The sequence below is a fragment of the Dromiciops gliroides genome, chromosome 1 (assembly GCF_019393635.1).
Source record: "Dromiciops gliroides isolate mDroGli1 chromosome 1, mDroGli1.pri, whole genome shotgun sequence".
NCBI lineage: Eukaryota > Metazoa > Chordata > Mammalia > Microbiotheria > Microbiotheriidae > Dromiciops > Dromiciops gliroides.
Genome location: NC_057861.1, coordinates 483463534 through 483486969, shown reverse-complemented (window position 1 = coordinate 483486969; position 23436 = coordinate 483463534). Strand labels below are relative to the sequence as shown.

The following is a 23436-nucleotide window of genomic DNA, read 5'->3' as shown; positions in this document are numbered from 1 at the left end:
CAAAGTCTACTCTAGAATAAAATACAAATTCCTCAGTTAAGCCCCCAAAACCCCCTGGATCTAATCTATCTTTGCAGATTGACTTTAAGTTACTCCCCACCTCATGTATTCTACATTCCAGCCAAACTGGCCTATTTGTTGTTCCCCACATTCAATAATCCATCTGCTCATATTCAATACTTCCCTGGACCTTTGTACTGGCTCAGCCACAAGCTTGGAATGCTCTCCATCCATACCTCTTGGGATCCTGAATGCTCCTTATGACTCAGCCCGAGTGCTACTTCCTACACAAGGCCTTTCTTCACTCCCACCCACCCCCCAGCCCCATCCCCACCCCATTCAACAGTTGTTAATGTTCTCTATCCAACTTACAAAATTAAATTGCATTTGCTTAGTATGTATTTTGCATTTACTTATCTATATATTTATCTTTTCCTAGTAGAATGTAAGCTCTTTGAGGGTAGAGGCTGTTTCATTTTTGTTTGTACATCTGGAGCGCCTAGCTAGCATAGTGCCTGGCGCACTGTTGTTGTTCAGTCATTTTTCAGTAGTGTATAACCCTTCGTGACTCCATTTGGGGTTTTCTTGGCAGAGATACTGGAGTAGTTTACCACTGCCTTCTCCAGCTCATTTTACAGATGAAGAAACTGAGGCAAACAGGGTTAGGTGACTTACCCAGGGTCACATAGTTAGTATCTGAGGCCTCATGAAGATGAATCTTCCTGACTCCAGGCCTCTAGCCACTGTACTGCCTAGCTTGGCACACAGAAGATGTAAACATCTTAAAATTAAAATCAGTCCTTGTCGAAATTTAACTGAACTGCCTATTAATTTTTGAGACGCTTTTTTTTTTTGGTGAGGCAATTGGGGTTAAGTGACTTGCCCAGGGTCATACAACTATTAAGTGTCAAGTGTCTGAGGCTGGATTTGAACTCAGGTCCTCCTGAATCCAGGGCCAGTGCTCTATCCACTGTGCCACCTAGCTGCCCCTCATTTTTGAGACTCTTAAAGCTGCATCCCCTCTATTAAAATAGGTCATCAGACAAGGTACATAGGCAATACCTTATCCCCCCTTCCTATCTTCCTATGTAGGAACACCCAGTTATGGCTTAAGCTTTTGTAGAGAATGTAACATTTGAATAACGTCCATGTTTTCACATCTTTTGTCAAAGAGCAGTTGATATGTCTCTCAAGATCCCTGGTACAAGGACCCAACCAATAAATCATAACTTGAAGCTGGTTCCAGTAAAAAGCTGATCTCCGCATAGTTAATGTGTGCTTTCTTTTGTCAGACAATGAGCTCAACCCTTTCTGGTTCATTCTTTGTTGGCCCCAAAACTTAGGGCCAGATTCGGTGTTGAGCTAATTACCAACTGTCCAAGTTCCTGGTAGCTTTTGCTTCCCCCATGTGCCTTTTAGACAGGTCTTTGTTCTGTCTGGAACCCTCACTATTCTCTGCTACACTATTTTTAATTATGTAAGTTGTCTCAAAACCTTATGGAAGCAGACTGGCTATAAATAAAATAAATTACTATAATCAATTCCAAGGTTCTAGCTATAAAGAAATTACATAAAGGACACTAATGTTTGGTGTTGTTTTTCCCTCTAAGGAAACAGTAGCTTTTATGTCTCCTCCAGACAGATGCCTTTGTGTAGCTGTACTGTTCACACAGTAACATTTTTATATCTTCGGCACCCAGAAGACTGTTAAAATGACTAGAATGTGAAGGAAATTTTTCAAATGCTACCTCTTTTGAAAAAAAAATGGTGTTTTTTTTTATTCTGGCAACTATTTAGTTTTTAGGTATTTCTGGTTTGGTTTTGGTTAGGTAACGTTCTGTTTATTTGCCAATCAAATTTCTGGCAACCATATGTCTCTAAAGTACAACCTTGAACTTGGAAAGCACCTTATGGATTCCAGACATCCTTAGTTCCAGGGGCTCATCCAGAGGATACTAAGTTAGTAGAATGTTAGCTGCCTGAAGGCAAGGAATGTCTTTCATTTTATCTTTGTATACAAGAGCCATTCCTAGAACTTAATATCTTCTCACTGGATTGCACTGGATTCAAATGGGTATAAAGGAAACTCAATGATAGCCTATAGTAAATAAGCAGCACTTATATAGTGCTTACTTTGTGTTCCTGGGAGGGAGGTGCTGTTATTCCCATTTTATAGATGAGGAAACAAGCAGAAAATGAGTAAGTGACTTGTCCAGGGCCACATAGCTAGGATGTGTTTAAGTTTGGATTTGAACTCAGATCTTCTGTGTAGTGCTCTTCCACTGTGCCACCATGATGCCCTAAAGTAGGTTGATTAGAAACAGGAAAGTTGTCAGGGCCCCTTGTTCCAACCAAAAAGAAAAGGCTGGTGGCCTTAAGTATTCGGATTTATCCCTAAGTTCTTTTAGGTGCCCTTGACAGAGTGATTCCCCTTAGACACCGAGGAGAGGCTGAGTAGATCAGTGTGATCAATGGGGCTATAAAAACGGAAGCTCCCCAGTAACAGCTTCTGGGGACCTCTCTTGGAGGTTTCTATCCCTACAATCACAAAATACTAGGTTTGAGATCATCTAATCCAAACTCCCCATTTTACAGATGAGGAAAATCAGGCCCAGAAAAGATAAGTGATTTTTCTCAAAGTCACAGAATTTGTAAATAAAGGGTCAGACTTTGAAATCAAGGTCTTCTCATTCCAAGTTCAGCACTCTAACCAAGCTACTGATCCAGACTCCAAAGACCCTGGTAAGTATTAAGCCTTTGGCCTCGGTCCTTGTCTTCCAAACTTCTCAGATTCAATCTACTACTCAAATATGGTATATATTTTTTCTCACTGCTCTGCTCCTTGGCTTCTCAATAAAAACAAAACCTAGCTGTTCTCCTTCTTCTTAAATCATCTTGACTCAGACCACGGACCTCCCACTTTTAGAGCCCTCCCAGTCATCATTAAGCTGGTTAAGCCTAAACACAACTCCCCCCAGTCCATTTGAGCAGAAGGGGTCACACTCAATCCAACTCAACCAGCTAATAATGAAAAGTATTACTCTGTAATGAACAACTCATGGGCAAGCTGGAAGAAAGTACTGTCCTGCAAAGGCTGATAGCCAGGCAACAAACAGAGCTTTGAACTAAGAATAGCTCACCTTTATATAGCGCTTTAAGACATACAAAATGTTCTCCATAATATCACCTCATCTGATCCTCATAAGACCCTGTGAGGTAGAAGCTATTATTATCTTTACCCTTAACAGAGGAGGAAAATGAAGTTCGGAGGTCAAGTGATTTGCCTAGGGTTATACAGTTAGTAAAAGTATCTGAGAAGGTATTCAAATTCAGCTCTTCTTGATTCCAGAGCATCATCCCTATTCACTAAGAGCCCACCAGAGGGCTCAGTCCTCCACTTCAATATAGTAAATATACTCCGGTGGGTTTCAGCAGACTCCAAAAAGAATCATTACCAAGCTTTCTGGCTTAGAATTGGCCGCTGGAACATTGGGGAGGGAGATGTTTCTAGATTTACACATCTCATGTTCCCTTTGCACTACTGTGATTCGTCTTTGCTCACAGATCATGGCACCTTCTTTGATGCAAGCATGCCGTGTTGGGCGGGGTCCTGTGCCAGCATCTCCCGGGTCTCCTAACTGATACTAAAGTTCTTCAGAGAGACCTTGAGAGTGTCCTTGTACCGCTTCTTGTGACTTCCATGTGAGTGTTTGCCTTGTGCAAGTTCTCTGTAGAATAATCTTATAGGTAAAAGTATGTTTGGCATTTGGGCTGTGTAGCCTTTCTGAAAGACGATCAGAATTTCCTTAGCAACTCAAAGTAACAGGTCTCCAGCTGTAAGATCCAGAAACTGCCACAGGGCTAGGGTTCAATTCTGAAATATGTCACTGGGTTCAGGGTCTTGGCTCAAATCTTAGACTGCAACCAGATGGTCTTGGTGAAACAATTCTAGGAGGAGCCTAGGATTCAACTTCCTGGGTGAGATGGCCCATGGTGAAGAATACTTCTTTCTGCTGAAGCCAAGTAATTGCTACTTGAAGATCAAGACACACCACAACTATAGACTCCAGCAGAGCACCAAACCTGTATGAATAGGTCAATAAATCAGTGAACCCTATGCCAACTGACACATGTACTATGGACAGCTGGGATGCCAGCATGAGCCTTGTTCAAAGTTCTCCTGATTCTTATCAATAGTCCATCAGTCAATCCGTCACTTACCAAAAGAAGCTGCTACACAGGCCCTGAAATGTATAGATACAAGAGATTCTGGAAATGACATTGATGGTGACTCATAATGGGCTTATTCTGAGCTCCCAAGATGCTAATAGACTGAAATGTATTTGTGTTCAGAATCTGGGGCCAAGCCCCTTCATCACTTTACTAACAGACCACTCTTTGGGGGCTGGGCAGGGAGGCACTTATAACCTGAGACTTGAAAGAGATAGGGTTCTACAGCAGGGACAGACAGACATTCAGGACTGGGCCACAACCAGGCGCTGTCTAGAGTACTGAATCTGTTGAGCTTGTAGAACTGCTTTCCAGAATCAAAGATGAAAGGAGATAGTTTGTAAAAAGTGCTTAACACAGTATGCTTATGCCTCTTCCTAAGGAACTCTCTCTGCCTGCAAACATCTGGAAAACCTGCCCTTCTTCTTAACCTACAACCACGTCAGCAGAACTGTAGTCCCACCCATCTGAGAGCACGCTGACACCTGTGCCCAGAGACAGCAAGAAACTGAGATACTGTAGCTGGCTTTTAAAAAAAAAAATGGTTGTTTTGTTCCCTCCTCCCCGGGCTTTTTCTTTTCTCTTCAATTTACTTTTTCTTTTCTCTCCTGCCCCTCCAAAGGCGGGGGGGGGGGGGGGAGTTAAAAAAAAAAGGAAAACAAAATCTTTGGAACAAATATGTTTTGTCAGATAAACAAATTTCAAATAGTGGCCATGTACAGAAATATGCATCTCATTCTGCATATTTCTTCTATCACTTTTCAGTCAGGATGATTATCTTAACCAGCATGTCCCCACCCAAGAGTGTCATATGTACCAAATTCACCTATTTCTTCTTCAATCAAAACATATATTCTCTCAAGGCAGCTAATCTCAGAGATGTATTCAGAACAAAACAATCTTATTAAACTACTTCACAAAGAATGATTAAACAAACCCTTAACTCTCATCGTGGTATCTGCGTTTCCTTAATTAGAAAAATATTTAATTCAAATGAATCTCTATCTTGGTATAATTTCATATGGTTGTCAATTAAGAACAGAAAAAAACAAAACCAGGCAGTGGTTTCCAACCTCAGGAAGCTGTATTGGAGGAAAAATTAAGGTTTTTGTTTTCTTGGAGTAGCAGAAAAAACTGCCCCCTTCCCCTTTGGTGCTTTGAAATACAAATTCTGCAATATTTAAATTTTAGCCAGTGTTTTAATATTCTAAATCCTGGAATTATATAATTTAAGACTCTGAAGGGTCTTTGTAGATCATCTACTCAAACCCCTTGAATATATGTATGTGTGTGTATATATATATATATATATATATATATACATATATGAGGGCAAATGAGGTGGCACAGTGGATATAGTTCTGGGCCTCGAGTCAGGAAGACTCTTCTTAAATTCAAATCCAGCCTCAGACACTTACTACCGGCATGTCCCTGGGCAAGTACACTCTATGCAATGCGCACCCAATTGTCCTAAAACAAAGTGCTAAACAAGGCTGGAGGGAGAAGGTCTTTATTGACCAGGAGTTAGGAAAGGCTGCATTGAAGAAACAACATTTGAACTGGGCTTTAAAAGGCAGATTGAAATTAAAGAAATGAGGAGGAGGAAAATGTCAACCATATGGAAGAACATTGGAAAAGGCACGGAAAACACAGGGAATCTTCAGAGGACAAGGCAGCCAAGTTTTAGCTGGAGCCAGCAGTGACTGACTGGGATAGGATGAGAGGAGATAGAGCTAAAAAGAAAGGGTGGTGTGTGGTTTAGGGGGACCTTGATCTGCAATCCAAGCAAAGGAGACTAAAACTGTCTTAGTAGGAAACAGGGAAGTCACTTAAGTCAACAAACAAACATATGTCTTATAAATGCCTACAATGTACCAAGCACTGTGCTAGGTACAGTTGTTACAAAGACCTGTTTTTGTGGTGTTCACCATCTCGCCAAGAGACAATGTGTACGTATAGAGGTACATGGGAAACATATGCAAAAGAGATACAAGAGGGGCAGCTAGGTGGCACAGTGGATAAAGCACCAGCCCTGGATTCAGAAGGACCTGAGTTCAAATCTAGCTTCAGACACTTGACACTTACTAGCTGTGTGACCCTGGGCAAGTCACTTAACTCTCATTGCCCTGGGGGGAAAAAGAAATGGAGGGGAGAGTAACAAGGGAGTGTGTTGCAGGCTTGGGAGGTGCCTATTGCAAAGTCACATATAATGAAAAATGAGAAAAAATAAGGTAGCCAGTTTGGGTGGACCATACTGTGTGAAAGAGGGAAATAATTTGCAGGGTAGGCTGGAACCAAGTTGTGAAGAACTTTAAATGCCAAAGAGAAAAATTGATATTTAATTATTAATTACCTCACATTTAAGTTAATATTTAATCCTACAGGTAACAGGGAACCATTGGAGTTTACTGTGGAGGATTATGATACAGTCAGACCTGAACTTTAGAAAAACTGCTTTGGTGACTTGTATGGAAGATAGACTACAGAGAGAAGAGACCTAAGATAGGGAGACGAATTAGGAGGCTACAGCAAAAATCCAGATAATAGGTGGTGAGGCCCTCAACCAGGGTGGAATGATATGAGAAATGACAAAATCTGGTGACTGAACAGATACTTGGAGTAAGTGAGAGTGAAAAGATAAAGATTTTTAAGCAGCACTAAATCTATAAATATGGAAGATAAGTCTGGCAGTAGTTCAAAACAGGGATCAGAGGGGGGAAAGAGTGGAAGAGGAAGACCTCTATTTATAGTATCTCAATGGTGGCAGTGGAGAATAGAGAGAGGACTAGAGGGGGCAGGCATAAAATAAACACCAGCACTTGAAGTGGGTTTTTAAGACAAAGCCCAAACTATAAATGTTAAATATTTTTAATTTGGCATATTTGAAAACCAAATATGCCATCGGAAAATAATTTATCACCAAGAACAGATAATTTCTGAAACATAAGGAGACATGCCTAAGCCAAAGTTCCTGTTTCAGAAGACTCTGTTCTCTGAACCATATTCGGGTTCCTGACAAAACACTTTGAAATAATCTTGTCTTATGTGATGTTAACAGTCCTAGTTGTCAGAAGGGGATATTTCAGAGAAACCTGGGAAGACTTGTATGAACCAAAGCAGAGTTAAGTGAGCAGAACCAGAACAATTTATACAATAACAACAACACTGCAGAGACTCTGAAAGACATAGGGACATCGATCAACACAGTGACCAACCACAACTCCAGAGGACTCAAGATAGAACACATTATCCACCTCCTGATAGAAAGGCAATGGGCTCAAGAGTACAAAGTTGAGACCAAGTTCTTTTCTGGACATGATTAATGCCAGATTGGTTTTATTTGGCTATAAAGCTCTGAAAGAGGGGTCTGTTTTTCTTACTTTCTCAACTGGCAGTAGAGTGGGAGAGGTGAGATGGGGAGGGAGAAAATATAGAACTAAAAATAAAAACAATTAATTTTAAAAATAGAGAGTGGAGGAAGTATTTGAAAAATAAAGTACATTTGTAGAAATCAAAAGAAAAAATAGTCATATCTACTGATAATACTGCAAAAACTCTAAGGTAATATGTTGCTCCTTGTGAATGAAGAATGGAGCAGTTCAGAGGTACAAGATGTCTTTGCAGAAACACCAGAAATTGTTCATATTTTATAAAAAAGTAGTTATCTACTCATTGGCCTTTAGCCCAAAAGCTGTTAAAGTATAATCTCTAAATTACTTTCTAGGGAGAGCAACAGAAAGTTTTTAAGAAGATAAATTTGGTACATCTAAGATCACTTGATACAAGGCCCTTTTCCAGAAAGAATAGAAATAGAAACAGTGGTTTCCATAATGCATTGTTTCAAAATCATGAACAATGGCTCATTGTTCATTGTGATACTTTTAGATGTATCAGGGTACAATTTTCTTTTATTATCTGCTTCCTGATTGGAATCTATCATCTTGGAATGCAATGGGCATTTCAAAGGCAGAAACCCAAAGAAAGTTGTCAACTTCAAGAAAAAAGGCAACTTGGAACACCATTCCTAATTTTGTGAATGTAAAAGATGTTCTGGAAGAGACAGGTAACATAATTCCAAAAAGTGAAAAATGACCTCGAAGGTTTGAGAACAGCCTATGAATGAATCTGAAACACTACTGTATCCTTTGAGATTCTAAAAGCGCTCTTAATGTATCTCCCACAAATAAAATCAAGCCACATTTAAGGAATAAAACACACAAATACCTCTTCTTCAACATGGCTAGGCTAACAGTAGGAGAGGGTCCAAGGAATGAGAACAAAGAGATATAGTCAATTAAAAATAAATGTTTATTTGCTGACTGACACAATCACAATGTCAGTGTGAAAAAAATTGTTTGATTTACTGGCAGAGATAGAAATTTTTAAAAATTAGGATCTGTTGGAGTTGTCTGATAGAAAAATATAGATATGACTTTATAAAAAGAATTTATTTCTAATAAAAAATGCTTTAAAAATTAAGAACATGAATTAAAGAATAATCAATTGAAAACAATTTCTATATTAACCTTTCAAAATAAAAGAGATGAGCTCTATATTAGAACTCATAATGGTCCACCCATCTACTTTGGAAGGGAAATAGTTTTTATTAACCAAGGACATTTTCATATTTAAAAAAATTAAAACCACAATAACATTTTCCAACCAAAAAGTAACAAAAACAAACATACTCTACCACTGTGCAATTCCACTCCATAGAATTCTAGTGTTCGGGCAATGTTAATAAAGCAGGATTCTGCTTCAGATTGCTTGAGGCCACTAGAGAAAACAAAAATAAAAAAGAGACTTAATGAGAATGGAAAATAGTAATTCAATAAGCAGACAAAACAGAAATTGTGGAATTGAGGAACTGAATTTTTTCATAACAAAATCAACCAAATTTGATAATCATCTTTTCACAGTTCTTATATATATATATAAATTTTAATGCCATTAATTCCAAAAGAAAGCAAAAACGTTATTAAAATGAAGTGATCAGTTTCATCTACTTACTATGACCTCAACTTTCTTAAATCACTCCTACGATTAAATGACCCATCTTATTTACTGCTCCATCAATATTCAATTACAATCACCTGTCTTTTTACTTATTTGAAGCTACCCAATTTAAATCCAAACTCATTTTCTATCTTTATTCCTTGGAGAGTTCCAATGTCAGAACTGCCAACGGCAATGTTAGGCACAGAGTACATACAAGTCTTAGAAATTCTGAGAAAGATATGGGTTTTGAAGTCTCCTTTTATAAGCTCTTTTTAACGACCTGGTCCTTGCTTTTAGCTTTCAGAGTTTGAAGTTTACTTATGCCTGTCAACAAAATCAACACTTACTCTTTTATTATGGTTTAATTTGGCCTGAATCTGAGCAACTGCAAATAGGGAAAAAATGCCTAGTCATTCTTCCTTTTAAAAAGAATCAACAACAAAACATGTGTGTTATATATGCACATACACACACACACCGGAATTATTATGGTCCTTTGAGATTACCCTAACATCAATGGGATGATCATGAAGGCATTTGATTGCTACAAGGAAATATAAGAAAAGAATCCATCAGTTTACATTTCATCTAATATATATTTTAAAATACTATAGCCATCTGAGTCATTCCAAAGAAGTTCTAGAGGTTATGAATTATAAAAAGGGGAGAAACACACATGTATGCATGTGCACATGCATGTGCGTGCATGCACGCGCACACACACACACACACACATCTCTTTTTTTTTTTTTTTTGGCAATGGGGGTCAAGTGACTTGCCCAGGGTCACACAGCTAGTGTCAAGTGTCTGAGGCCAGATTTGAACTCAGGTACTCCTGAATTCAGGACCGGTGCTTTAACCACTGCGCCATCTAGCTGCCCCCCACACCCCTCTTTTTGGGGACTTGAGAGGTATAGTCTCCAAACCTGTAATTTCATCAGCCTGTGAGTTTCAAGTGTGCTAACTCCCTTAATGGAGATAGACAACTCTTTAGCTTATAGTCTCAAAAATTTGTCTGGAACATGGAGAAGATAACTGATTTGCTCTTGGTGACTGATAGTTTTATCAGAGGCAGAATTTAAACTAAGATCTTTTTGATTTGAAGGCCCATTTCTCCATCTACCACAACAGGCTGTCTCTTATTAGGTGTATATTTGTCTATTTTAATGGACCTGTGATTTCATTTAGTAGAGAATTCCCACTGAATAAATTCCCTCTCACCCAACCATTATGTGTCGATCAGAGGCAAGACTTTACAATCTTCCTGATTGTAAGTGTCATGAGGGCAGTGGCTGTCTTTGTTTTTATTTGCATTTATAACCCCAATGCTTGGCACAGTGTCTGGCACAAAATAAACACTTAATAAATGTTTACTGACCAATTGGCTGACTATTCACTAAAATATTCTAGTCACTAAAATGTACTTCTTTTCCATACATGTACATATATCTAATGTTTACCACAGGAATATGTTAATTTGGGATGAAATTTCTTACACAGTACAGTTATATTTTAGATGTGCCTTACATATGCTTGATCATGCCATGTACATTTGGGTTTTTTTAGTACTTGAAAGAACATTTTATAATTTTATATAAATGTGAAGGAGTGCAATTTTTGTATCTTGGCCTTCATGACTGATCTATAATTTGTTCCCTTTTTCAGGAGCATAACTCCCAATTATACCATTACTTCTTGACGAAAATATAACCTGCTTTTCAATGATACCCCTTATGACAATAAAATCATAAAATCAATTTTATACTGTCATTATTATTATTCCTAGGATCCACACAGTCAGAGAAAATCCCAATGAGAGAGGAAATTCAGGTTTTTAAGAGTCACTAGAAGCAGAAGTGATTTTTTAAAGTGGACATAAAACTATTCTTCAGAAACATATGGGATTGAGGACAGCAAATGATATAGTAGCATACTGCACCCAAAAGCCCTGACAGGATGCAAAGGGAAAATATTTATGGATGTAGTATCAGGAATGTTACAGGCTTCTGGGGGTGGGATAGACAAAACATATTTTGCTTGATCAAGAGGTAAACTGGCATGAAGAGTTGTTATTGTTGTTTTTCTGTTCAGATTCCATAAAGAATACCTAGATATAACCAGGAGCTGGCTCTAGGACTCATTTAAAAAAAGGAAGTATCAAAAGTGACACCTTTACTTGAATAAGGACAAACAACTAAATACAAATTTATGGAGAAAGCAGAGATCCTATTACTGGGCCCAAGAGGCAGTCTAAGTTTCAAGTCAAAACTCAGGAAAACACATGCTCTAGGAAGATCTAAGATGTTAAAAAAAAAAGCAAAGAAAAAAACATCAAGAACATGAGTTCTGCTTAGAATGGGAGAAGACCCAAGCACCAGAGTAATTTATCAAAAGTTGTATCTAAGAGAAGTTACTTAAGAGTATACAACATATTCCCATTTCTAGACTTTTGAATATTTAGAATTCTGAATTTCAAATCTTAGATTTGAAAAAGATACTAATGGTCACTTAGCCCAGCCTTTCAAATGAAAAGATCCCTGAATGCAGACTCTGCTTGAACCATTTGATGAAGAAATAACTACCCAATGAGAAAGCCATTCCATTAAAATAAAACAAACAAACAAAAAACCCCATCCCTCTACTGGGCCACAGATTTTTTCCTAATAAGCTTCAGTACAAATATCACCCACTCGGGGAATTTTTACACAAATAGTATAAATGGTCAAATTCCCGTACTATTTTAAATGATTTTTCTAGAAATTATTTCTTTAAAGATTGTATATAACTGTTTTAATAGGTTTTTTTTACTAGAAAAGGCAATAATGCCTGGATTTTGAGCTTAATGTTGAGATTCACCTTCTCATAGTTGGGGAAAGGTCAAATTATTAGGTAAATGATATCTTTTTTTTTTTTTTTTGGTGAGGCAATGAGGGTTAAGTGACTTACCCAGGGTCACATCGCTAGGAAGTATTAAGCATCTGAGTCTGGACTTGAACTCAGGTCCTCCTGAATCCAGGGCCAATGCTCTATCCACTGCGCCACCTAGCTGCCCCCTCATGAATCACTTTTTGAAAGGCAGCATGGCAAAGTAGATAGAAAGTTGGCTTTAGGGCTAAGAAGACCTGGATTCAAGTTCAACCTCTTGGTGCTTTAGGCAACTCTCTAAGATTTTAAGTTGTAGAGAAGGTAATAATCTGCATTGGTGGAGGGAGTTCTCCTGTCTGGGATGTCCCCATGCCAAAGAAATCACAGGTCCCATCCCTATCGTTAGTAATAGACATGCAATTGTGAAGTTATTTTATTTTAACCTCTTAGGTAGTAGAATCAAACTGGAATAAAAGCTAAATAATTTTTTCTTCTTCAGATAAAATGCACTGTTCTATCAAAGGTACAGACATTAGAGCAACATGTTTCAAAAATTCTTGGAAAATGAGAGAAAATGTTTTGCTTGTCTATGCATTTTTACTAATGTTTTGTTTTCTTTGTGTGCTTAAAATTGAGAAAGCAGATATAATGGGTACTGTATTTCTTGTCTTTTTAATAGGTGGAGAAGGGGTGGGAAGGAGGGAGAAAATTCAAAGCTGAAAATAAATTATTTTTAAAAATTAATTGGGGGGGCAGCTAGGTGGCGCAGTGGATAGAGCACTGTCCCTGGATTCAGGAGGACCTGAGTTCAAATCCGACCTCAGACACTTAATACTTACTAGCTATGTGACCTTGGGCAAGTCACTTAACCCCAACTGCCTCACCAAAAACCCCAAAAACCAAAGAAAAAAAATTAATTGGGAAAGTGGGAGAAAAATTTTTGTTGTTGTTCATTCGTGTCTGATTCTTTTTGGGTTTTCTTTGCAAAGGTCCTGGAGTGGTTTGCTGTTTCCTTCTCCAGCTCATTTTACAGATGAGGAATTGAGGCAAACAGTGTTAAGTGACTTTCCCAGGGTCACCCAGCTAGTACTAGCTAAGACTGGATTTGGACTCAGGAAGATGAGTTTTCCTGACTTTAGACCCCATACTATATCCACTGTGCCACTCAGCTGCCCTGGGAGAAAAAAAAATCTTGTTAAAAAAAATCAGCAACAATATGGCGCAGTGAATAGAGCACTGGCCTATAGTCAGGAAGAATTGAGTTCAAATCCAACCTCATGCTTACTAGCTGGGTAACCTTGGGCAAGTCACTTAACCCCTATTTGCTTCAGTTCTTCATTTGTAAAATGGAGAAATTGGAGAAAGAAACAGCAAACCACTCCAATACCTTTGCCATGATAATCCCATGGATTTCTCAGACAAGACTGAAAAACAACAACAAATTGAAAAATAAAATTAAAAAATGATATAAATGGATGAATAATGACGATCATGATGAAGATAACTAGCATTTATATGGTACCTATTAGGTGCCCAGCACTGTGCTAAGCACTTGACAGATATTATCTTATCTGATCCGCACAGCAAGCTTTTGAGGTAGGTTCTATTATTACCCTTGTTTTACGGATGAGAAAACTGAGACAGAGGTTTGTAGCAAGTGACTTGCCCAGGGAAACACAGATGGTAAGTTTCTGAGGCTGTAGGTGAACTCAGGCCTTCCCAACTCCAGGCCTGGTGCTTCATCCACTGTGCTAGCTAGCTACCAATATAACTATTAATTAATCTAATATATAATCAGTAGACAGTTTTGATAGAATCAAATTCATAGAATGTTAGCACTTGAAAACTGAAAGAGATCTCAGTCCAAACCTCTCATTTTACAGATTGAATTAAAGCCCTGGAGACAGAGCTGCCTAATAAGTAAGGTCAGGTCTGCCATGGTCTCAGGGACCTTTGGACCCTCACGTGTCTAAAATGAACATATGTGAAGTTGTGGGAACAAAGAATGTCAGTACTAGAAGAGACCTGATGGATTAGGCACCACCCCCTCATTTTATAGATAAGGAAACTGAGTGACAAAGCTAAGCAGTGATGCTGAAGGTGTCATGACTCGGTAATCTGACCTTTCTCAAAGCATGGGAAGGTCAGTCTCGGGGACATTTAGCTCACAGTGTAGGTAGGACCATCTTTATTTATTTATTTTTAAATTGTCCAAGGTCATGGAAAGTAGTTTAGAAGCCAGAGCCTGAAGTCAATTCTAAATTCTCTCTTCTACCTAGAGACTCTATAATTTTTAGGTTTTAGACAAATAGCTTTTGAGCAGATAGGCATGACTTCTGGGCAATGGCTTTCCCTTGGATTTCCTTCTTTGTGTAGGATACTAAGGGCTGTGGTCATCCCTGGCTACTAGTTAATTGAAGTCTGCCTCTTGAGAAAGTAACTTTAAGTAAACTAAGTGAAGTCTGTACTTTGACTTACCATTTTATGTGTTTCTGTTATTGATTTTGTAATAGCTCAAGAAGGAATTATCTGATTTTTACAGAACTAGGTAAAATACCAACGGGTATCAAGATAAAGCATAAGTTCAGCCTGTGCTTTGGCCAGCCATACTGGAACAAAATGACAGCCAAGACAACTTCTAAAAGGGATATTTCTATTAGGAGTTAAGGCTATAAGGACAAATGTCTTAGGAAAATAGGCTCAGTCTGTCATTTTAATTTTTTTTTTTTAGTGAGGCAATTGGGGTTAAGTGACTTGCCCAGGGTCACACAGCTAGTAAGTGTTAAGTGTCTGAGGCCGGATTTGAACTCAGGTATTCCTGACTCCAGGGCCGGTGCTCTATCCACTGCGCCACCTAGCTGCCCCTTTTTTAAATTTTTTTTTTTTTTAATCAGTCTGTCATTTTAAAACAAAACTTGTCATGTTACTTATACTATAATCTATACCGGGTAAGAGCAAAAACAGACATTTACCAAAATTGGCTAATGTTCAACGAACAAGTGTTAGTTATTTTGCCCCTAAGAGAAGCTCTCAGAACTACTTCTTGTGTCTGACACTTTGTACCCTATTGGGGGTTTTCTTGGCAAAGATACTAGAGTGATTTGCCATTTCCTTCTCTGGTCATTTTACAGATGAGAAAACTAAGGCAAAAAGGGTTAAGTGACTTGCTCAGGGTCACACAGCTAAGACGTATCTGAGACCAGATCTGATTAAACTCAGGTCTTCCTGACTCCAGGCCTGGCCCTCTATCCACTGGGCCACCTAGATGTCCCCCTCAGAGGATATACAAATAGAGCTACCAACATGCTAACCCCATCTACTATCCTTTTAAAAGAATTCCTGAGCCAGAGGAAGAGAGGATCATACAAATCACATTACACAATGCCCAAATACATCCAGAACTAAGTTATTAAAACAATCAATGCTGCACGTGAAATGATTCTGCTTTAGTAAGTTATTACCTGTGCTGTTCATGCAGTGACTCTACTCTGGTTACAAAGTCTTTATTCTGATCTGGTATAAAATGGCTATCAGAAAGATATCCTGAAAGATGCAGTGAAGAGTTATGGTCTCCAAAGTGAGCTATTAAGACAAAAAAAAGGGAGAGGGGGAAGTCATGATTAATTTAATCTTTTATTCAAGACAGTCTATACTAATAGAAGACAATAGCATCATAGACAGAAGCATCAGTAGTTCTAAGAATGAGACTAATGAAGATAACACTCCTTGCTATGCACATAATGAGGAATTCCTATCCCAGCTGAGAGCCAAGGATGAGTCTGAAGAAGGCTACCCTTGGGACTAAGCCCTTTACCATGTTCAAGGCTGATAGGTGAACTGGAAATATTCATTATATTTTATCACGCTCAGGATAGCAGTTTAGGCCTAGATCTTGGTTTTATTCAAATAAGAAAGCTCTCTCAGAAATAATAAGCTCATATTACAAACAAAAATCCAAATCTGACCTCAGACACTTACTAGCTGTGTGACCTTGGACATTTCACTTAACCCCATTTGCTTTGGTTTTCTCGTCTATAAAATGAGCTAGAGAAGGAAATGGTAAACCACACCAATATCTTTGCCAAAAAAACCCCAAATGGGGTCGTGAAGAGTCAGACATGAAGGAAAATGACTAAACAAAACCAAATAACAAACATGTCTTTCTACATATAACACATTGCACAAATCCACATACAAACATGCTATTATATAAATTACTTTAGTCCTAAGTTTGAAATCTCTATTAGGGGGTGCATTATTTTTATCATCTCTCTGGTATTTAGTGCAACAATATAACATCTGCTTCTCTCTCCATTGATCCTGACATAAGTGCTTTCCAATAGTTTTCTATCCTCATGCTAATCAATCTCCATAGAGGAGAGGTAGCTTGTTGGCATACAGGGCTATGAACCCTTCTTCTATTGGATCTGTTTCTTCTAGATAAGCTATTGCTCTATTCAAGTGGAAGGACTAAATTCTCCTTCCTCTTTAAGAACTTTAAGGAATTGTGGTACCAAGAGAGCACTCTTCATTATGTTACTCATCTGAGTCTTCTTCCATGCTCACCTATGCCAGGCTCTTCCCTGGTATGCCACACTATCCTTTTTTTTTACAAGGATTATCTTTATTTTCACTCAACTTTGATACCCTGGTATGCACATTCTGTGCTTAGCCTCTGTTCTCTTGCCTTCTTTGTTTCCCTTTTTTTGTTTTTGTTTTTGTTTTTTTTTTGTGGGGCAATGAGGGTTAAGTGACTTGCCCAAGGTCACACAGCTGGTACGTGTCAAGTGTCTGAGGCTGGATTCAAACTCAGGTCCTCCTAAATCCAAGGCCAGTGCTTTATCCACTGTGCCACCTAGCTGTCCCTCCCCTTTTTTTTTTTGTTAAACTCCATAACACATGAGCTCTGTGTCTGGGGACTGCAGGTTCTCCTATCATTGCTGGGGACAGCTCAATCACAGCTGAGAGCAATGAGCTCATTGGGCATCAGAGCCAGTCTGTCCTCTACTGGAAACAGTGGAACCTGTGGTCTCAAAACAAACTCAAGGCTGCCTAGATTAACCTTATCACAGTATGTCAGAAGCAGAAAGGACTCAGAGGCCACCCAGCCTAACCATATTAAAAAAAAAATGCTCTTTACAATGTATCTAACAAGCATGGCCATTCACCTGGAGCTTGAAGACCTCCATTTATGGGGAACCATGCGGCATGAGAGGCAGTCTGCCATAGTGAATAGGACACTGGATTTTAAAGTTAGAAAAACCTGGGTTCAAATCTCACCTCAGATATTTAATTACTGTGTGACCCTGAGAAAGTCGCTCTCTGTGCCTCGACATTGGACTCAATGGCCTCTAAATTCCTTCTAGCACTGATGCTGAGGGAAGTGAGCAGAACCAGGAGAACATTATACACAGTAACAGTAACACTGCGTGATGATCAGCTATGATTGACTTAACTCTTCTCAGCAATACAATAATCCAAGACAGTTCCAAAAGACTCATGGTAGAAAATGCTCTCCACAGCCACAGACAGAACTGGTGGAGTCTGAATGCAGATTGAGGCATACTATTTTTACTTTTTGCTTTTGTTTTTATGGGGTTTTCCTTTTGTTCTGTTCTTTCATAACATGACTAAGAAGGAAATATGTTTTTCATTATACATGTATAACCTATAACAAATTGCTTGCCGTTTTGGGAAGGTGTTAGAGGAGGGAGGGAGAAAAATTTGGAACTCTAAATCTTGACCAAAAAAATGAATGCTGAAAATTGTTTTTAAATGAAATTGGAAAAAATAAAATAATATGCCATTTCCTTCTAGTTCTAAATCTATGACCTAAGGTGACCCATTGCACTTTTAGATAGCTCTGTCACAAAATTCCTCTTTACATAGGCCCCAATTTTAACTTTTGCACCCATTCTGGCCAGCTCTACTGCATCTTTCAGGATATCTTTCTGATAGCCAAGTAGAATAAGCTCAATCCCTCTTCAGCATGACAGCTCATCAATCATCTGAGGAAAGCTCTCATGTTCTTCCTGAGTCTTCTCCCTAGTTTCTTCAAATTTGGTCTTTAGGTGGTATGGACTTAAGCTCATCCCACACCCTAGTTCTTGAGATGCTCTAGAAGAAAGAGAATGTGTGGGAACCTTTATGTGGAAAAACAAGGTAAACAAAGAGACACTCTTGGTTTCCACTACAGTTGTAACTACCATCTGAACCCAAGGAGCAGGTAATGACTGCAGCATGAACCTGGTCAATCCGTGGATCCCCTTTATCTGTACTAACTGCCTGGAGACCCATAAGAATCGAGACTGCACCCCAACGGGTGATCAGAAGAAAAGAGGGATGCCCAGATTGGTTCGTCAAAGCTTCAAACTGGCTCACAGCAGTGATACTTGAAGTTTGCCCTACAATTGGCCATTGTGTAGGGTCTTTACCCAATGATCCTGGATATGTGAGCTCATTCCCATTCAGTGGTTTCTGTTTGTTTGTTTTTTGCTATATGATGGTTCTTACTATCCTAGAACTTGCATGATTTAAGCCCAGGTCTTCTGTGTGCTACAAGCTGTTCTCCGTCTTATCTATGTCCTTTCTAAAACACAGCATCCAGAGGTGAAGACTGGAATCCTTAGACCAGGGCAGTGTACAAAGGGACCATTACCTCCTTGTTCCTAGAAGCTCTGCCTTTCCTAGCAAATCTCCTAAAAGCAGACTGAAGTGTTTTTTTTTTTTTTGGCTGCCATATAACATTATCTCATATTGAGCTTTTTGTCCTGAAATACACCCATATCTTTTCTGAAAAACTGCTGTCTAACCATCATTGTTGTCTAGTCACTTTTCAGCCGTGTCCGACTCATCATGATCCCATTTGGGGTTTTCTTAGCAAAGATGCTGGAGTGGTTTGCCATTTTACAGGTAAGGCAACAAGGTGAAATGATTTACCCAGGGTCACACAGCTGATAAGCATCTGAGGCCACATTTGAACTCAGGTCTTCCTGATTCCAGGTCTGGCCCTCTATTCACAGTGCTACCTAGCTTCTCGATGCCTCCTATGACACTTACTAGCTGTGTGATCACAAGCAAGTTGCTTAACCTCTCTGAGCCTCAGGTTCCTCATCCGTGAAATGGGGATAAAACTGGCAATCTTCTTACCCCCACAACAACCCTAAGTTCTACCCACCATCCAAAAGCCTGCACTGCAACCTCATGTATCCATGTCTTCACTGACACACTTCAAACACCTGCCCTCTTGTTGCCTTCCCCATGGAAACTCTTTCCCGTCCTTAGCCCAATTCATATGTCACCTCCTCTACCTGATCCTCTGACCCACTACTTATAACGACCGTGTCCCATAGACCTCTCACAGCACTGGTTTATAATTCTCTTAATGTGCAATAAATGCATTATAATTATCTTTATCAGTATATTTCCCCACCCAGCCCATTAGCTGGGGTTTGGAGGTGGGGAATAATTCTCTTGTGGTACTTCTCAATGAGGGGATTTCAATGGGTCAAAGTGTAGTATTATTTTTGTTACTTTTCACATATTACCAGATAGCCCCTCAAAAGATCATGCCAATGTGCAATTGTACCAGTGAACTATTGGGGTGGGGCAGAGTATGATGTAGAAGAAATTACAGGAGATTTGCATTTGTAGTGGGGTGGGCAAGCTTGAATTGTAGCTCCGCTACATACATGATTCCAGGCAAGACATCCAAACTCTGTGGGCCCCAATATCCCTACAGGGAACCAGCTCGGAGTTGGGAGGAATCTCAGCAGTCTGCTAGCCCAACCTATGGTTATAGAGGAATGACCAACATCCTCAACAAAGAGTCACCATTCAGTTCCACTGAAGGGGATAGCTTCCCATTTTTGAACAGTTCTCATTATTAAAAAGTTATTCTTTATATTGAGCTAAGATCTGCCTTTTCAATTGGACTCACTTCCTAAATGTTGGCCCTCTAAGACAGAACAAAACAAATCCAACGTCCCTGCTACTGAAAGTCCTTCAAGTACCCAAAGATGTCAGCAATGACCTCTCTTCCTCCCTGAAGTGTTTTTTCCTTCATTCCTTTTAGGTAAGAAATCCAGAACAAAATAAAGATGATAAACCAGTCTTTCTTCCTTATCTGGAGGTACTGGATTGAAGAGTTTGCTTTTACAGCATGATTCTCAGTCCTCTGAGCATCCTGGACCCCTGCCTGTATCCACACCCCCGTTGGCTTCACTCTACCTTATCAATGTCTATTCTAAAATGTGGTAGTCAGAACCAAGCACAGTACTCTAGATATGGCCTAACCAGGATAGAGAACAGCCCTTGGGGCTAGAGATATATCTCATATCACTATGGCTTTCATTACTATAGTCCTTTAACAAGTTCCATCTTATCACATAATGGAAATACTTATGAAATTGAATTTTTTCATCCATTATTCAGGTCAAATTTTTCATGATCCTACTTGAGGTTTTCTTGACAAAGATACTGGGAGTGGTTTACCATCTTCTCCAGCTTATTTTACATGAAGAAACTGAGACGAACCGGGTTAAATAATTTCCCCAGGGTCACATAGCTAGTAAGTGTCTGAGGCTGGATTTGAACTGAGGTTTAAAGTCCAGGGCTGGCACTCTAACTGCTGTGCCACATGGATGACTCCATGAAACTGTATTAACCTCCTATTGCTATTTCAAGTTCATTTAGTTTTCTCCCTACCATGACACTGTAGGGATCGTTTACATTGTTCTCAGTGGAATTCAGTTTCCTGATCTACTCTGATCTTCCATGAATGGTTGGTGTTTCAAAATATTATGTGGTTCAAATCCAAGTTCAATGAAAAGAGAATCTAAAGTCCTTGAGGATAAGATATTTTTTGGTGTTGTCTTCATATTCCCAATTCCCCAGTAGAGTGACTGTCATTGAAAGGTGCTTCAGAAATGTCTGTGAGATTAAAAGTATCATTCTATTCTAGTTTCAAACTAAGCCCATAGCTCTTTCAGGTCTCTAATATTAGTGGGGCTATAATCAAGGGACCAAGAGAGGGGATGAATTGCAGGGTGCAGAAGGAACAAGACCAGAGAATTTATTTAGCTTGATTAGGCATATTTATTACAAATAATTTTTTTCTTTTTTTTCCCAAATGGGTGAGGGAGATAAATAATTTTTAAAGTAAATTTAAGGGGAAGCTAGGTGGCGCAGTGGATAAAGCACCGGCCCTGAATTCAGGAGTTCCTGAGTTCAAATCCGGCCTCAGACACTTGACACTTACTAGCTGTGTGACCCTGGGCAAGTCACTTAACCCCCATTGCCCCACAAAAAAATAAAGAAAGAAAAGAAAAGAAAGTAAATTTAAAAATAAATTTAATTAAAAAATACAATTTTAAAAGGATAACACACATTTCCTTGAACTAGTCTCAAATGGCCTGACACAAAAGAAGGGGCCATAGCAGACCATTTGAGGGAAAAAAAGCACAGAAATACTTGATCAGGAATTAGCTGGTGTGTCTAAAGTTTATTTTTTGTTTGTTTGTTTGTTTGTTTTGGGGGGGGAGGACAATGAGGGTTAAGTGACTTGCCCAGGGTCACACAGTGTCAAGTGTCTGAGACTGGCTTTTGAACTCAGGTCCTCCTGAATCCAGGGCTGGTGCCTTATTCACTTCGCCACCAAGCTGCCCCCGTGTGTACAGTTCTAAACAAGAATCTCAGCTGTGAAATCCCAGATAATTCCTCCTCTATAGTTATGTCTCATAAAGCTAAAAAAAAAAATTTTCACAAGTATCAAAAAAGTTCTTAATGCTGGTATTTTATAAGCCCAGACTAAGTGCTTCCAATGAGGATGGTTACTGATGAATACACAATTCTTGTTCCCTATTTATTTGTTCTTTCTCCCTTATATGTTGGTATCTTTGCCCTTGCTCTCTACTGATTATAGATGTTATCTATGTATTTTACCAACATGAATGGTTTTATTAAATGATAATGATATAGTTAACAAATAATGTTAACTCTTACAGTGCTTCTCGATGATAGGATTTCAGTAGACAAAAGAATATAATTTTGGTGGGAGGGAGGGGTGGCAGGGCAATGAGGGTTAATGACTTGCCCAGGGTCACACAGCTAGTAAGTTTCAAGTGTCTGAGGCCAGATTTGAACTCAGGTTCTCTTGAATCCAGGGCCAGTGCTTTATCCACTGCACCACCTAGCTGGCCCAAGAATATAATTTTTGTTATGATTTGTCACATATTACTAAATTGTCCCCCCAAAAAAGATAATACCAATTTGCAACTCTATCAAGAAAAGTATGCGTATACCTGTTTCTCTAAATCCTACCAGAATAATAATTATATTACTTTTAGTTGTTTCTCACCTGGATAGGTTGGAAGCAGTACCTTAAAGTTGTTTTTTTGTTAAACTTATCAGGAGTTTTGGTCATGAGTTAGAATGAGTATTTTAAAAGCAATTTTGAGACATTCTCTGTTGTAAAACGTCTGACCGTTAAGCAAAGGTGACTTAGCTGAGTTTCACAAATTTTAAATATTATTATTTTATCCCTTATATTTGCTGCAAATATTTTTCTACTTTTTATTTTTATATCTTCTCCTGTAGAACTTTATTTTTTTGTAATAAAATCCTTCTACCTAATAATTTTATATGTTTAATCATTAAAAATGATCTGCCCTCTGGAGTAAACATTATTCCCTCCTCCTCCTCCTCCTCCTCCTCCTCCTCCTCTTCTTATGAGGCAATTGGGGTTAAGTGACTTGCCAAGGGTCACACAGCTAATAAGTGTCAAATGTCTGAGACCGCATTTGAACTCAGGTCCTCCTGAATCCAGGGTCAGTGCTTTATTCGCTGCACCACCTAGCTGCCCCCTCTTCTTTTTTAATATTCTTTTACATTTTTGAAAAATTATATGGACCCAGCTGGAATTGATTTTGTTATATGGTGTAAGGCAAAGATATACATTTATTTATTGCCATGTTCTAGCCAGTATTCTGAAATCTGTCAAATAATGAATCCTTTTCTCCAGATGTTATCATGTTTTCCAGAGTGATTATGTGATAATCTTTTATACCTATTTGGTCCTATCTCTGGGATTCTCTTCTGTTCTACTTATCTTTTCTCCCCCGTTAAAAACCAAAACCAAAAGACTTTTGCCCCTTATCAGATAGTTCTTATATGAACTATTTCATCTTGTGTTTTAAAATCGAGGAGGGCAAACACAACTTTAAATTTTCTCTCCCAAAGTGAGCCTTTAAAATGCTACCCATTTGTTTATTATCTAATAATAATAGCTAACATTTATATAGCACTTACTAAATTCCAGGCACTGTGCTAAATTAACAATTATTA

The 23436-nt window shown here is 38.8% G+C and overlaps 1 protein-coding gene across 4 annotated transcripts in view; it reads right to left on the bottom strand.

The window, feature by feature from the left end:
* The window catches only part of PTPN3 (protein tyrosine phosphatase non-receptor type 3), a 237245-nt gene that overhangs the window by 93868 nt on the left and 119941 nt on the right, over positions 1 to 23436 (bottom strand). For 2 of the 4 annotated variants that reach the window (XM_043979052.1, XM_043979053.1), the window contains 2 exons: positions 15555 to 15675; positions 8919 to 9006 (listed from right to left, as the gene is read on the bottom strand). In XM_043979052.1, the coding sequence (XP_043834987.1) occupies positions 8919 to 9006; positions 15555 to 15675 (209 nt within the window). Of the gene's footprint in view, positions 1 to 8918; positions 9007 to 15554; positions 15676 to 23436 lie in introns of those variants that run through there. The other 2 variants (XM_043979054.1, XM_043979055.1) reach the window with 2 other exon arrangements.